This window comes from Brassica napus, chromosome C8, assembly GCF_020379485.1.
Source record: "Brassica napus cultivar Da-Ae chromosome C8, Da-Ae, whole genome shotgun sequence".
NCBI classification, from domain to species: domain Eukaryota; kingdom Viridiplantae; phylum Streptophyta; class Magnoliopsida; order Brassicales; family Brassicaceae; genus Brassica; species Brassica napus.
This window is the reverse complement of record NC_063451.1, coordinates 508,041-523,090: the sequence shown is the minus strand read 5'-3', so window position 1 is coordinate 523,090 and position 15,050 is coordinate 508,041. Positions and strand designations below refer to the sequence as shown.

General features: G+C 38.1%; 4 protein-coding genes, 1 long non-coding RNA gene and 1 pseudogene across 10 annotated transcripts; 5 read left to right on the top strand and 1 right to left on the bottom strand.

Annotated features, from left to right (window-relative positions):
* Positions 1 to 988: 988 nt before the first annotated feature.
* Positions 989 to 3,651, top strand: LOC106401039. 4 transcript variants are annotated; one of them, XM_048764503.1, is made up of 14 exons: positions 989 to 1,067; positions 1,158 to 1,188; positions 1,259 to 1,332; positions 1,408 to 1,450; positions 1,524 to 1,585; positions 1,679 to 1,796; positions 1,886 to 2,018; positions 2,122 to 2,372; positions 2,459 to 2,587; positions 2,680 to 2,813; positions 2,910 to 3,010; positions 3,096 to 3,187; positions 3,277 to 3,407; positions 3,483 to 3,651. In XM_048764503.1, exons 5-14 carry the CDS (start codon positions 1,548 to 1,550, stop codon positions 3,547 to 3,549), a joined length of 1,194 nt encoding a protein of 397 aa, XP_048620460.1. In that variant the 5' UTR covers positions 989 to 1,067; positions 1,158 to 1,188; positions 1,259 to 1,332; positions 1,408 to 1,450; positions 1,524 to 1,547; the 3' UTR covers positions 3,550 to 3,651. The 4 variants fall into 4 exon arrangements, with proteins under 4 accessions (XP_048620460.1, XP_048620461.1, XP_013696909.1 ...); XM_048764504.1 differs by having other exon boundaries at positions 991 to 1,067; positions 1,265 to 1,332; XM_013841455.3 differs by having other exon boundaries at positions 995 to 1,067; positions 1,674 to 1,796.
* On the top strand, positions 3,607 to 4,976 carry LOC106401042 (annotated as a pseudogene).
* Positions 4,977 to 5,054: 78 nt separating this feature from the next.
* LOC106401041 (protein LOW PSII ACCUMULATION 1, chloroplastic) lies at positions 5,055 to 7,401 on the top strand. The gene is made up of 9 exons (XM_048764505.1): positions 5,055 to 5,359; positions 5,495 to 5,598; positions 5,685 to 5,820; positions 5,898 to 6,129; positions 6,199 to 6,356; positions 6,437 to 6,631; positions 6,722 to 6,822; positions 6,913 to 7,009; positions 7,109 to 7,401. The coding sequence occupies exons 1-9, from the start codon at positions 5,135 to 5,137 to the stop codon at positions 7,181 to 7,183; spliced, it is 1,323 nt and encodes a 440-aa protein (XP_048620462.1). The 5' UTR covers positions 5,055 to 5,134; the 3' UTR covers positions 7,184 to 7,401.
* Positions 7,402 to 7,976: 575 nt separating this feature from the next.
* On the top strand, positions 7,977 to 8,751 carry LOC106397273 (protein RALF-like 1). Its single transcript, XM_013837856.3, has one exon. It carries the CDS (start codon positions 8,183 to 8,185, stop codon positions 8,546 to 8,548), a length of 366 nt encoding a protein of 121 aa, XP_013693310.1. The 5' UTR covers positions 7,977 to 8,182; the 3' UTR covers positions 8,549 to 8,751.
* Positions 8,752 to 9,426: 675 nt separating this feature from the next.
* LOC106398405 lies at positions 9,427 to 10,537 on the bottom strand. Of its 2 annotated transcripts, XR_002660753.2 has the most exons (4): positions 10,236 to 10,533; positions 10,066 to 10,159; positions 9,723 to 9,929; positions 9,427 to 9,606 (listed from the first exon to the last, which is right to left on the bottom strand). It is a non-coding gene; the product is annotated as an uncharacterized LOC106398405 (long non-coding RNA). The 2 variants fall into 2 exon arrangements; XR_002660752.2 differs by having other exon boundaries at positions 9,427 to 9,929; positions 10,236 to 10,537.
* A 70-nt stretch (positions 10,538 to 10,607) lies between these two features.
* Positions 10,608 to 12,577, top strand: LOC106397835 (thiamine pyrophosphokinase 1). Of its 2 annotated transcripts, none has more exons than XM_013838458.3 (6): positions 10,608 to 10,938; positions 11,037 to 11,133; positions 11,436 to 11,508; positions 11,633 to 11,734; positions 11,857 to 12,100; positions 12,220 to 12,577. In XM_013838458.3, the coding sequence occupies exons 1-6, from the start codon at positions 10,815 to 10,817 to the stop codon at positions 12,363 to 12,365; spliced, it is 786 nt and encodes a 261-aa protein (XP_013693912.1). In that variant the 5' UTR covers positions 10,608 to 10,814; the 3' UTR covers positions 12,366 to 12,577. The 2 variants fall into 2 exon arrangements, with proteins under 2 accessions (XP_013693912.1, XP_013693911.1); XM_013838457.3 differs by having other exon boundaries at positions 10,612 to 10,938; positions 11,851 to 12,100.
* The last annotated feature ends 2,473 nt before the right edge of the window (positions 12,578 to 15,050 follow it).

Genomic DNA, 15,050 nt, shown 5'->3' with positions numbered 1-15,050 from the left:
ACCTAAGCATTATATTTGTTTTCGTCCCTGTTCTAAGGTCTATGTTTCATTGATTTTGAAGCATATTGGATCACTTATATTGCTTTGTAAAACTATGTTCTGTCCAATGGAATAAGGCGTCTCTCTTGAAAACATATTAGATCAAAGTAATTATATTTCCGTTGGTCTGCTTTGTAAAACTATGTTCTGTCCAATGGAATAAGGCGTCTCTCTTGAAAACATATTAGATCAAAGTAATTATATGTAAAAAAGTAATATATTTTCATGTATATAATATATATATATATATATATATATTCAAATTTTAGCTATGCTTGATAATCGTAAAATCATTGATGTGTGAGTGAAATAAAATTAATATATTTATAAATCTACTCTTCAAAAATTTCATAGAAAATATCCTAAATTTATAAAACTCGCTTAAGAAACATATTAGTAGTAAAACCACGTATTTAAACAAAGTAAACAAACTTATGATCTTTAGAAAATAACAAAATAAAATTAAAATACATTTATAATTACAGATGCTCTTTCATATATAAAATGTTTCTATATTATTTTTAATGTATTGTCCCGCCCGTAGGGCGGGTTTACCCTAGTATATATATATATATATATATACACATCCAAAAGTGATTAAACACAGCACTAATGTGTGGACAATAAATTAGTAATTAATTATTACTTTTTCTTTTCAGTAAACTCAAATAAGAGTTAAGTTATTATTAGTTACTTTTAATTATTCTAAAAATCGTTAGAAGCTGATTAGATGTTTCATAGAAAATTATTGTTTAGGCGACGATGCAGGCATTAAAATGTTGCACGAATCTCATGCATGGGCTAGGATGTTAAATCGAGGAGTTGTAGGTGGATTTTCTAGTTAGTTATAAACACGGGATGCAAAAACAAATTAAAAATTGTGGGAGGGTTTTAGTGAATCGGGCCAATAATAGCCCAATGAAATATACTATTAAGAATAGAGAAGCCCATTTACAAATCCAATCACAGGCGAACACAGGCGAGATCGAATTGAACGGCGACGAATGTGGAGGCGAAGCGACTTACCGGTGACTGTCCAAACACCCTTTTGAATTGTTAAGCTTTTCGACTTCTTCCTCCCAAACATTCATTTGATTTTCCGGTTTGCTAATTTTCAGGGAAACCCAGATTCTGATCAGAGCATATCTGGTGAGGACTGAGTGGGCATTGATGTTCGTGTTTATTGTCTGATTCTAAAGCTGCTCTTTGGTCTTTGTAGAGGAAGAGGAAGAGGAAGAGCACGTCGATGTTAGTTTGGGAGAAAATGATGAAATGTTGTGCCCAAGTGACAAGGCAATGTTCAGTCTCTAGATCTGATTTTGCCCAAATAGGTTGTAGTTTACTCACAGCTTTGCTTGAATATTACAGGGAAGAGGATTACTACTTCAAACAAAGCTCGAGAAACTCATAGGTTTTGCCTTATCTTTGCATTTGGTAGATTACATTTTAGGAAAGAGCTTGCTTATGTGTTCTTTCTTTCCCAGGTGGTTGTGGTGGTGAATCAAATTATGCTGAAGAGACCGGCTATATATCTCTCGAAGCAACCGTGAGTTTTTTTTTCTCTCGCTAGCTTCTTGTTGTCTTGAGGAATAATGGAATTGAATGGTGATGGTAGATTTTACTCTTATTCGTAGCCAAGAAAGTTATCTTCCTCTCTTGAAGAAGTTCCTGATTCCCCTGAGGAGACTTATTTTGCTTCTTCAACAAGAGACGGCTTGACATGCATATTTGCTCATGAAAGTGTGCCAGATGATGAGGTTATTATCTAATATTTGACTTCGTTGTATATAAGTATTGACTGAATGTAGTTATGTTTTGTTGTAACGATGATTATTGTTGCCTTCAGGTGCCACATGATGAACCGGTGATAACTTGGTCCACTATAAGTAAAGAAGCCAAATCACTACTCCATTTGAATGGCATTGCTGCAGTCTCACCATCCCATTCATCTGCCCTCAGAGCCAAGAGAGGCAGTAAAGGTATCGTCCCAAGTTGACACCACTGAGAAATGAAAACTGAAACAGATCATGTGTGCATAAACTTATTGAGATCCTCTGAGTTGGGTATCTTATGTATTTGCAGCTGTCAAAGACAATGTGAGGCCAAAATTTTCGTTTCACTCACATGCTCATGGAGAAAAGTCTTCCAAGATAAGTGACATGGCTGAATATTTTGAGCCTCCTGATGATGATCAGGCTGCCATAGAGGAGGATCCAATAGCTGAATGCCCCAACGATTGTGATGAAATATCAGATAACACTGAGGATGCAGTATCGATGCTTTTAATCCCACCTCCAGATAAGATTAGAGTGACAAAAAGAAGCTCTAAACCCGTAATTTATCCTTATCCAGTGGATTAGCAGTTGATCTACTACTTTGCTTATATATCATTCATTCATTGGCCTTCTATTTGCTCCAGTACAGCAGACGCCAAGGAAAATGTTTAAAATTTGCTTATAAGGGAAGTTCATCAAACATCCAAGATAGTGATAGTACTGATGATGAGCTTCCTGGACCCATGGATAGTGGATCATCAACAGATGATGAGGTCTTGTTCTCTTCCTTTCCTTTGACACTGTGCAGTTCCTCTTCTTTTCGAATCTATATTCAAATCCTGATACTATTTGTGCTGTTACATAGCCTAGTTATCAAAGCTCAGTGCCAAACATTACCAACCAGAAGAAACAATTTGTTGGAGACCTGTTTAATGAAGCAGTGAAAGCTTCCTCTTTGAACAAGGAAGGTCTCTCATTCGATTCACCCAAACTATCTGGGTAATCAAATTCTCAGCACCTTTCAGACTCCACACTTAGAATCGTACATAGTCATTTAACATCACAACCCATTTTAATGTTGCATTTGATCTGCAGTGGCTTTAGCCTGTACGGGAAGCTACAACAGATCATGAAACAAGAAAAGGAGATGGAAATAGAAATCACGAAGAAGTTGCAGTGCGGAATAGGACAAGCAGGTAATGCCTGATTCGTAACCTACTTTAGTTAGTTAATACTTAAGTTCGTCTGCTTGTTTATCTCATTTCCCATTTCATAACTCAGATGCGTCGAGTTATATTGATATAAAAATCATGTCAAGACACTTGGAGGGAAAGCTCATTGTGTGCAAATGCTCTGTCATCGACCTTCCTGGGGTTTCTCTCTTGATCTCTTAACTAGACCCGTTGAAGATGTATCAATCAGATTGTAAGCACCGAGTTAACACACACAGTCGGTTTTGTAGGACTCGCTCTTGTTTAAGAATACACAAGCTCTTGCGGCCAGAGATAAAGAAACAACAGTCATCTTTAATCCGAAAGTGTGTGTGGATGTTGACATTGAAATCGGGAGCTTTGTCCGTGTACATGCGCCATGGTCAGTTTCCATTCCGCTCTTATCAATATGTCACTAAACTCTTTTGTGTGATATTAGCTTTTCAATTTCTCACAGGAAAGAAATGGAAGTGAAGAACACCGTGGAGGTGATTATTTTGTGTTCATATTTCTCGAGTTTGTAATTGTAACTCACACAGATGTCACAAGTATAAACTCTCTCTCTGTTCTTACGATGTCAGTAAAAAAAAAGCAAAACGTTTATGGAAGTGCTGTTCATCTTTCTAGTGGAAGCTCTTAAAGGTGATTAGTTACTCTTATGGAATGAAATATTTGGTTAGAAGGGGGGGAAACTAATGTGACCACCCGACAATCCACGTGAACGCAGGTCAAACTTTGCCAAGTAGATGAAAAGAGTATTATAGTGGTTGGTAATCACGCGGTGGTTGATTATTTCTCTTGATTTTAATGTTTATAAAACTAACTTAATTCCTTTGATCAAAACAAAAATATTAGAGTCTGAAACCAATAGAAACTAAGAATCATATACATGACTTCTAAATAATCATCTGAAAAAGAGAGTATTCAAGATTGGTGGCGCCGATTTGGTTTTTGTTAACTAATCAATAAGTACTCTGTGTTTAGGTGTATAAATAAAATACACTCCTTCTATTTGTGTATTCATTTCATCAAACCTCAAAGACCTCTCACCTTTAAGGAAAAAAAAAAACAAAAACCAGCATTAATCCATGGCAGGAATCAAAGTTTTTGGGCACCCTGCTTCTACAGCCACGAGACGAGTTCTCATCGCTCTCCAGGAGAAAGATGGTGAACACAAGAAACAGCCATTCCTCTCCCGTAACGTAAGTGTATTATTAATATTTTAAAGATTCCATTTAGATAGTAGCGAGAGAATGTTGGTCTGAAAAAATCTTGAAAATTTGTTTGTGCAGCCTTTTGGTAAAGTTCCAGCCTTTGAAGACGGAGACTTCAAGCTTTTCGGTATACAAGTCTTAAATCGTTTTGAACATGGCAAGATAATACTCAAAACTGAGTTTTTTGATCTTATTTTGCAGAATCAAGAGCAATCACTCAATACATAGCGCATGAATACGCAGACAAAGGGAACCAGCTTCTCTCGCCTGGCTCCAAGAACATGGCAATCTTGGCCAAGCTTGGCTGGGAACAGATCTTCAAGAACTTCTTTGGTCTGACCACAGACCAAGCCGTTGTCAAAGAAGAAGAGGTTAAGTTAGGCAAAGTGCTTGACAACTAGGAAGCTAGGCTTGGCGAGTCAAAGTGCTTGGCTTGTGATCACTTCACTTTGGTGGATCTTCACCATATCCCAGTGATTCAGTACTTACTCGGTACTCCAACTAAGAAGCTATTTGAGGAGCGTCCACATGTGAGTGCTTGGGTTGCTGACATCACTTCTAGGCCTTCTTCTCAGAAGATCCTCCTTTAAAGTGAAGAAAGACTGAATAAAATCATAAAGTGGCCATGAAGTCATTGCCCATTTCTCTTTGTGTTTGCTCTGTTTTTCATTTTCCTTGAGAGATTGATCTGAATGTAATCTTCAGTTATTATGAATAAAAATATAAATATATATATATATATATATATGTTAAAATAAAAAATTAAAAAAAAATATTACATCTAAAAAATATATTTTCAGGCAAAACAGAGGACTCAGACAAGTGGAAGCGTTTTAAGATAAAATCATAATAAAAGGTTTTGTTTTTATTTGGGGGAAGCGGAGAAGAGAATTGAATGGCTGTGGCTACCGCTCCGTCGCTCAACCGCCATTTCCTCCGCCGCCCTTTCTCGGGAGTGAAAAAACGACGGCCGTGGCTTCTACCAGGGGGCGCGAATCTTTTCGATTCTCGCCGGAATCGGGATTCTCATCTCCTTGTTTTCGCTTCTTCCCCGTCTCCAAATTCTCGGCCGGCGGAGTCTTGCGTCAACACTGGCCTCGATCTCTTCAATAGAGGACGGGTTAGTTCTAGAGTTCGGTTTTGATGATTGATAGTTGTGGTCGTTAGTGAAAATGTTTCAGTTGGTTTGGCGAAACTTCTCCAAAAGCTTAGCTTGTAACGATTATAGTTGTTTTTTTTGTTGAATGGCTTTCAGGTAAAAGATGCACTTGTTCAGTTTGAAACAGCATTGACTTTAGATCCAAATCCTATAGAGTCGCAAGCTGCTTACTATAACAAAGCTTGTTGTCATGCTTACCGGTAAGAACCTCCCGAACCATACACCATATGATATGAAAGATCCTGATCAGATTATTGTTTATACTCTCCTCTCGTCTCTGAGGTAGAGGGGAAGGAAACAAGGCTGCTGATTGCTTGAGAGTCGCTTTGAGAGACTATAATCTCAAGTTTGCCACAATCCTTAACGATCCTGACTTAGCATCCTTTCGCGCTTTACCAGAGTTTAAGCAGCTCCAAGAAGAGGTCTTACACTCTCCTTCTTTCTCCTATCCCAAAGAAGAACGTACTCATTGGCTAAAACTTTTTTTTTTTTTGCGCAGGCTAGGTTAGGAGGAGAAGACATTGGAGATAGTTTCAGAAGAGACCTGAAACTCATCAGCGAAGTACGAGCACCCTTTCGCGGCTTTAGAAAATTCTTCTACTTTGCATTTTCAGCAGCAGCTGGTATCTCAACGCTTTTTACCATACCAAGACTGATTCAGGCAGTTAGAGGCGGTGATGGAGCTCCAGATCTTCTCGAAACTACGGGAAATGCTGCAATCAACATTGGAGGTGAGGAGTCCATAAACATCTTCTTCTCTCTCTTTTAAGTGACTAAGGTTTTGGAACAGCAATGTGCAGGTATCGTTGTTCTGGTTGCGTTGTTCATATGGGAAAACAAGAAAGAGGAAGAACAAATGGTTCAGATAACTCGAGACGAAACTCTTTCCCGTTTGCCTCTACGCTTATCAACCAATCGTGTTGTTGAACTTGTGCAGCTTAGGGATACAGTTCGACCTGTGAGTCTTTTTTTCTTCTTATCTCGCTTTATTTTCCTGCCTTTTTGAGTTTCTTAATCGGTTACGTTGTTGTTTTTAAGGTTATTCTAGCGGGAAAGAAAGAGACTGTGGCACTAGCGATGCAAAAGGCAGATGGGTTCAGAACCGAGCTCCTAAGACGAGGTGTTCTCTTAGTTCCAGTGGTGTGGGGTGAACGTAAAACACCGGAAGTGGAGAAGAAAAGAGGGTTTGGAGCTTCTTCAAAGACGGCAGCTACATCTCTTCCTTCTATTGGGGTAATTAATCAAAAAGATTCTATCCTGGAACGAGTAGAAACATTCTCAGTGATTTTTTTTTTTTTTTTTTTTTTATTATTTAATTGGTAGGAAGATTTCGATACACGGACTCAATCAGTAGTTGCTCAGTCAAAGCTGAAAAGTGAAATCAGGTTCAAGTCCGAGGTTGTTTCGCCTGGTGAATGGGAAAGGTCCAAACTTTCATTTTTGCTCAATTAAAACAAAGATGTGTAACTTTGCTTGGTGAGTCTTAAAAGAAGATGTCGTTGGGTTTGTTTCAGGTGGATAAGAGATCAACAAATAGCTGAAGGAGTTGTCCCTGGGGAGGACGTGTACATCATACTCCGGTTAGATGGTCGTGTCCGCAGATCGGGTAAAGTAAGTCTCATCATCTTCAAAACCTTTCCTCTCTGGTTTCTCTCATGTTTATTGCGAAAAATGGTGTGTAATGGAAGTAACTCTGTTTTGTTTTTTCAGGGGATGCCAGATTGGGCTGAGATCTCAAAGGAGTTGCCCCCAATGGATGACGTGCTCAGCAAGTTAGAGAGATGAAGCGCTTTCTTACATATCGTATCTTTTACAAGAGACTCTGTAGAAGGAGAAGAAAAGCTCTGTGTTGTTTGTTTTGTGTACACAATTCCATGGGATAATACTGTATGTGAGAAGACAAGACTTTGTATTTTAAACAGAAAGTTGATCTTGTATTTTAGTGTCGGTGACTAAATGAGTCGTTGGCTTTGATTAGCATCATCAATTCATGTTTATGATGATATGACTGATTCATGGATCTAAAGATATTCTGTCAAGGCTGTTAAGTATGAAACGCGTTTTGATTCGGTGAGAATCAAAACTCAGGATTTTAAAGAAAGTGATAGTGTCTAATAGTTCCTCCATTATTTTAGATTAGTTAAAGAGAGAGGTTAGGTTTCATTGTCTTTGTGTTTACTTGGGATAACGATGTCCCAACTCCTACATTTCATAGTCGTTGAGGAGGGTGGGAAGAGAAAACGAATCATAGCTTTTCCTTGTTTCAATATACGTATTGCCTTTTTAGTAAGTGCATCTACCTGAGAGATGACAAAATGCAGATAGTGAATGACGATACTAAAACCAATATGATGATGATTCAATTAGAGAGCAATTTGCCACTTAAAAGTAACCAGAAACCAATTATAATTTGCCTTGGTGTAATCTAGATTCAGTGCTTGCAGATCATTAAGAAAATATGATAATGTTGATCTGTTTTTTTTTTTTTTTTTTTTTTAAAAAGAAATTCAAATGGATAATGAGAAAACGATTGACCGCTAAAATATATATCAAATCGTTTTGGTACAATTCGTGTCGGCTCTAACAAATATTCAACCACTCCCAACAATTCTCCATTAATAAAACATTCAGCTTGCATAAATCTTTTCTAAAATTTTCATTTTCAAACCAGAAAAATTGTTACAAAAACTTAGTCCACACTCCCCATGTCTATATAAACATTAACTCAAGCAAACAATAATAACACAAAATATACCTAGCGAAAGAAAAAAAAAGACTAACAAAATGGCCAAGTCTTTTGCTCTGTTTCCAACCCTTATGATACTCGGCTTCTTCATAATCTCTTCGCCTCTGGTCCAAGCCGGCTTCACCAATGACCTCGACGGTCTGGAATGGGCCACGACCGGTGTCCATGACTCCTCAAGCTGCCACGGTTCAATAGCAGACTGTATCGGAGCAGAGGAAGAGGAAATGGACTCAGAGATCAGCAGAAGAATATTGGCGACAACAAAGTACATAAGCTATCAATCTTTGAAGAGGAACAGTGTGCCATGTTCGAGAAGAGGCGCGTCTTATTACAACTGTCAGAACGGAGCTCAGGCTAATCCTTATAGTCGTGGTTGCAGCTCAATTGCTCGTTGCAGGAGTTAGGTCCACAAAGAAGCTCTCCTCTCTTCTTTATGCTTTCTTATAGTTATACGGTCCTCATAAGTTGGATTTGGATGTGAATAACCTTTGTTTGTTCTATGATCCATGCATGAACTGATTAGTTTTCTTTAAAGCTTTGAATATTTCATGTGTACTCTTTCTCTCTCTCCTGCACAATAATACTAAAAAGGCTTATGTTTGATCAAGACCATGTTTGGTTTGATCCGGTTTTTAGATTGTTCAAAGCTGTGTAGTAACACACCAGGCCACCAACTCTCGTACGTGTGGAATGTTATATACATATTGGTTCTAGTCAAACCTTTAAACCTTACCACCCCAAACCAAATCAGAATCAAACCGGATTCTTCTTCATTTTTTTTTTTTCCATTGAGCCTACGTATTTAATGGGCCGGGAAGGCACACCACACTTGACTCGCAAGAGAGAAGGTTTATGTAGTTTACTGCCTGTTAAAAAAAAAAAAGTAGTGTACTTAGAGCATCTCCAATGGTGGTACCACCATTAGAGTCCTTAGCATTATTAAACTAATTTTTTTTTTTTTGAATAGTTAAGGATCCTAATCAAAATTCATCTCCAATGGTGTTCTCCAATTTGGAGTTCTTAGGAATAAAACACAACTCTTGAATTTTCTTAATCTTGTCTCAGGAGTGATGTGTGCTCATCGTGTAGCTGCTGACATTGGTGAGACAAGTGTAATAGAGACTTGTTGATTGCTATGAGCGTAAGAAGCTAACACTTTTTAACCTTTTGATTCGGAGGGCTTGAGAGAAAATCGAAGGTACTTGATGCTGGTCTTCTTGGTATACTTGGTTGGCTAAGGACACTCGCATAGTTCTGAGGGTAGTGTTCTCTCAAGTCCATGAGAGCAGGACAAAAGAGTTGCACATATATATAAGAAAAATATTTTTCCATACACAGATAAAATCAAAATTAAGGAATCTAATCCTAGAATCATGGGAAAGGAGTCTAATTCCAACTTCCTATGTTAAGAAAAACATACTAGTTTAAGAACCTGAAGTCTTACATTTGGAGATTAAGTCCCCTGCCCATTTCACAAGTGGAATAGCTTCAGTAGGAGAAATTAGGAGGCTTTATACAACTAGTTTTGTTATTTATATGCTAATACAAGTAAGATAGCTTCAGAGAATGAGAACTTACAGTGACCACCATAGGAGCAAAAGGCTTTGCATCATCTCCTCGCTCAGTTGGAACAGGTGGATAGCTGATGTTCTTGAAACGTATAAGCAATCATTATGCACAACAGTAGTAGTACTCACAGCGCAATCCATTGGAATCAGATTCTTTGAACCTTGCAGCAATGACTTCACCAACGAATGGACGAAACACTACAATTCTAAAACCTACCTACAAAACAATCACAAGAAAAGATGCAACTCAATACACTGCAGAAACTGCAATAGACGTTGATGTGTCAAACAGTGATGGTAACAATGTGCAATGAAGAAGAAGATGAGAAAAAGATGCGTAAGTTGAAATGTACCTTATAGGTGGCAGCACCATCACCGGGTAAAACAAAACCTCCTTCCACTGATCCTATGTCGTGAATAGACACGCAAAGCCCAATTGAACGTCATCTTCCAAGCAATTCAACAAGCAATCAAATACTATTCAATCCCAAATCAAAAACGGAAATCTTCTCTGAAAGGTTACCTGAATCCCGAGGGATCGGAGATCAGAGACGGCGGCGTCGAGGACTTGTTTCCTGCGTCCCATGATGGCGACGGAAGCTCCATGTTTGCCGAACTTAGAAGAGATCTCGTAACCGATTCCGGATCCGCCTCCGGTGATGAGAGCTACCTTGCCTTTGAGGACGTCAGGCTTGAACGGAGATTCCACGTCAACAAGGACCGACTGATTTTAATCCTTAATTACGGACTCCTCCTTAGCTTATTTAGGTGTTATATTATTATTCTAATCGTAATTGCTTAGGAGTATGTGTTAAGGATTCATTATAATCCCCCGTTGTGGATGGTATTATAATTTTATTTTTTATTGCAAGAGCAAATATCTATCTCTATACTCTTTTTGTACCTTTTCATGGTTAGAGAAAAACAATTCTCGAAACGCCAGTTTAACGTCACATGATAGTAAGACGTGGCTTCGCCCTTTTTAATCAATCTTGGGAAAGTCAACCTTCTGTCTCTTCGCTTTAGGTAATTTATTTATTTCAGCAAATCAACGAATGTGAACACAAAATCGCTCTCTGTCTCTCACCGTATCCAGCCAGCCATGGAAGTAATGTCTCACTCTTCAAGTTTTCTCCTTCCGGCCGACGAAGCTTCAGCTAAGAGATACGCTCTCATTGTTCTGAACCAGAATCTACCTCGTTTCACTCCTCTTCTTTGGGAACATGGTTACCTTCCTTCTCTCTTGGACATCATTATGTATTATATGAGACTGTTTTTTTGTTTTGGGAATTTTTTATTTATTTATTAGTTTTGGAAATTATAGCAAAACTCCGCCTCTGTGCTGATGGAGGCGCTAATCGTATCTATGATGAGTTGCCTCTTTTCTTCCCTCGTGAAGACGCTCTCCTCATTCGTAACAGGTCCCCTTTGTTGCTTTCACAGCTTAATCCCTATGATTTCTGAAATAATTCTTCAAATTATGAGACTTTAGTGAGATTAATTCAAAGGAAAAGAACTTTGGTTTATTGGTCTCCCCTGAAGCTAATGAAGAAGAGCCTTTTCTGTCTTCTTATGAACTGATAAATGAATATATACACAAGGAGAAAGATTTAAGTAAACATATTTTTTTCTTGAAACTGGAAACCAAAAGTGGTTCTGTTTTTTTTCTTTTTTTGGTCCTATTTAGAAACATAGTTCTGAGAATGTGTGGGAATGTCTTTAGGTATAAGCCAGATGTTATCAAAGGAGATATGGACTCTATTCGCCCTGATGTCCTCCACTTTTATCTAAGCTTGGTAAGCTTTCTCTTGTGTGTTTTATAAGAATCCCATTATATGGTGTCCTTGTGAGATTCAATTCAACTTGGCTTCTCTGCTTTTTGATTGTTCTCTACTCTTGGTGTTTACTTTTTTCTCTCAGGGAACTAAAGTTATAGATGAATCTCATGATCAAGATACCACTGATCTTGATAAATGCATCTTGTTTATCCGTGACTCTCCTTTGAATCAAGAGAGCAGCAAAGTAAGTTAGCATCTCATTGATCTCAGTAATCTTTCTTAGCCGAGAAAACCTCTGTTTTTTGGTGTTGTGTGTATATGTTTTTTTTTTAACTTTTTTTGCTTTCTTTATTCTGCTAGCTCCAGATTCTTGCTACAGGGGCACTCGGGGGAAGATTTGATCATGAAGCCGGTAATCTCAACGTCTTGTATCGATATCCAGATACAAAGATAACTCTCTTATCTGATGATTGCCTCATCCAACTCCTTCCAAAGATTCATCGACATGAGATTCATATTCAGCCTTCTCTCCTAGGACCTCACTGTGGACTCATCCCTATCGGTGCTCCATCTGCCAAAACTACAACCACAGGCCTTCAATGGGATCTCAGTAAGTAACATCCTGCAATATTTTAGCATCAAATCGCTCTGTTTTATCATTGTCTTAAAAGCATCGTTAGTATCCATATGGATCTAACTATGGTTTATACATGTTTTATCGTCTCAAAGCCGACACTGAGATGAGGTTTGGTGGATTAGTAAGTACATCTAATCTGGTTAAAGGGGAGAAAATCACAGTCGAGTCGGATTCAGATCTTCTGTGGACGATACCCATCAAGAAACAAGACCCAAACAAGACCTTAAGGAGTGGGTAACAAGGACACTTTGCTATTTTGTTTTCTACGATACTCTTGATGCATTGCAATATTTGAATATTATGATTTATATGTTCATTTTGTTTTCAGCATACCATTAAGTAGGAGAAATAGGAGACTTGGTTGTACCATTAGTACTATCGTTATTTTTGAACATTGTATGCCTTTTTCGCTTTCTTTTCCGATATTATTTTGATGGTTTTTGCATTTAACGTGCGAGTAGGGGCATCTTCATTGATTTTGTCGTAGTCTGAACTCCCAAATGTGACTGCATGTTAGTACAGTGGTAGATATTGGAGTTTATAAAGACACAACTCAAAAGGTGAATGAGTTGAGAGTACAGAAATAAGGCCATGATTGTTTTTAAAAGAAAACCAACCTTGTCTTTGCTATTGAACCAACATAATGGATACATCATTCTGAAAACGTTAATAAATTTTGTAAATTGTAGGCATGATTCTCTAAACAGGTTCAGATTTACTAAACACATGCATAGTTAAGTTTATGTGTAGTGAAAAAATTTGTTGCATAAAACACATACATAAAAGCTTTGGCACATAGTATATGTAGAGAGCGGAATGATCGTCGGCATGGAGAACAGCCAAAAGATGAGAGAACTATTACAAAAATAGTTGATAAGTTGATCTGCTTGAAGTTGCTACTTGTGAAAGGTAAAGGCAAGAGATATCTAGAGGAAGGGCTGAGCAAATGGTTTGAGACAAGAACATGAAGCACAAATGCGGGATTCTCTTCTTTACTTATAGATTTTTGATTATGTAAACGTCAAAAACAGTAGCACTTGATGTAAAAATGTTTTGATTGGATAAATTTTACATTCAAAAAAAAAATCTGTTGTATTTTGATTTGATAGCCTAATGTATGTTTGTCATTAAACTTTGAGACTTTTAGCTACATTTATAAATGATGTATAAACGTTAGTAGATGCATGAAAGAGCATTTGGAAACTCAAGACAACTCCTAAGATCAGACACTTTTTGTGGAGAGCATTATCAGGTGCATTGGCTGTAGCTGAACGACTTCAGTCAAGAGGCTTACACAATAATACAACCTGCCTTGCATGTGGTCAAGCATCGGAGACGATATGCCATGTCCTGTTTACTTGTCCCACTGCAGTAGAAGCTTGGCGTTTGGCAGGAATTCATTCCCCGCCAGCAGGTTTCTCCCAATCTTCTGTTTTTCTGAACCTTCATTACTTGGTAGCAGGAACTAAGAAACAGCGGAATGATCAAGATAACCTATAAGCCTTTCCCTGGATCCTGTGGCATCTCTGGAAAGGGAGAAATTCCCTAGTGTTTGAAAAAAGCAGGTTTACGCCACATTCTATCTTAGCTAAAGCTTTAGAAGAGGCAGAGATTTGGACTCAGGCTCAACAACCAGACCAAGCTACACACATGGCACTGGAATCTACAAACTCTTCTGTAGATGCATGGGAAAAACCTCCTTCCGAGATGGTCAAGTGCAATGTGGGAATGGCTTGGGTTGACGCTGGTCCGGTGAATGGCTCCAGTTGGATCTTAAGAGATGATCACGGCCAACCCCTACAGCATAGTCGTCAAGCCCTTACCGGCTCCTCCTCCAAAATGGAGTCAGATTTGAAATCTTTACTATGGGCTGTTCAAGCAATGGCGTTACAAGAAAATACTGTTTGAAGCCTCATCTGTTGAAGTACGCCAAGCTTTGTTGAATCCTCTCAGGTTTCCTGAGCTCTCACCTCTGATTCTGAAGATACTGGAGCTTCTACATCGCTTTGAAAAATGGACGATCTCTCATGTTTCCGACCTTAAAAACAGAGTTGCTAAGTCTATAGCAGAGAGCGTCGTGGTCGGTATACGTACACAATCGTCTGTCGCCTCAGGAGGTCCCCATTGGCTCCATCAGATGTTACAAGAGGATGCGTCAAACACATGTCTTCTGGTGCGGTAAAGATAAAGGGATCTAAGGTTACTGGCTTCTGCCTCAAGTCCTTCATAACCTTTTCTGATAGTATTGAGCATTAAGCTCTTATAAGTACCTACTGGTACCTCCTCCCTTTTTCTTCTTCTTCTTCTTCTTTTTTTTTTTTTTTTTTTTAGTTCCTCTCTCTTCTCTATTTCTTCGTGTTATAACTCAGGGGTGCTCCCAAACTTGTCCTTTTGGACCTCAATATTATGATATATTGAGTGTTAAAAAAAAAGATGCATGATATAACTAAATTTCATAAATTCTGTAAATGAATTTGGATATAATATATTTTTTCTTAAATTTAAAAGCTCTTAAAAGGGCAATTGGGTTTATGATACCAAAACTATATGTTGGGTAAAGTATTTGAATTTAGGCGAGAAAGTAAAGTAAAGCTCTGATTTTCTGTCCTAAATCTGAACCGTTGACACTTAAAAAACTCTCAGCCGTTGATTGTTTTAGGGGCAGGAGGTTCTCATAAATGTTGTTTCCCTCACAGCATCCAAAGGGTGAAAGAAGGCGCAAACTAGCTTCAACATGTATATATAGACAAGTAAGTTAGTAAAAAATAAAAGACCATACAAGTATTCAATCTCTATGTAATGTATCCGGTACATTAATTCTTCCATGAGGAAAAGCAACTGAGCCACCTTCCGCATCAACAACAATGGACGGGAAGAAGTTCTTCCACTTCTCATACACACAAATAAGAAAAAAAACACGTAA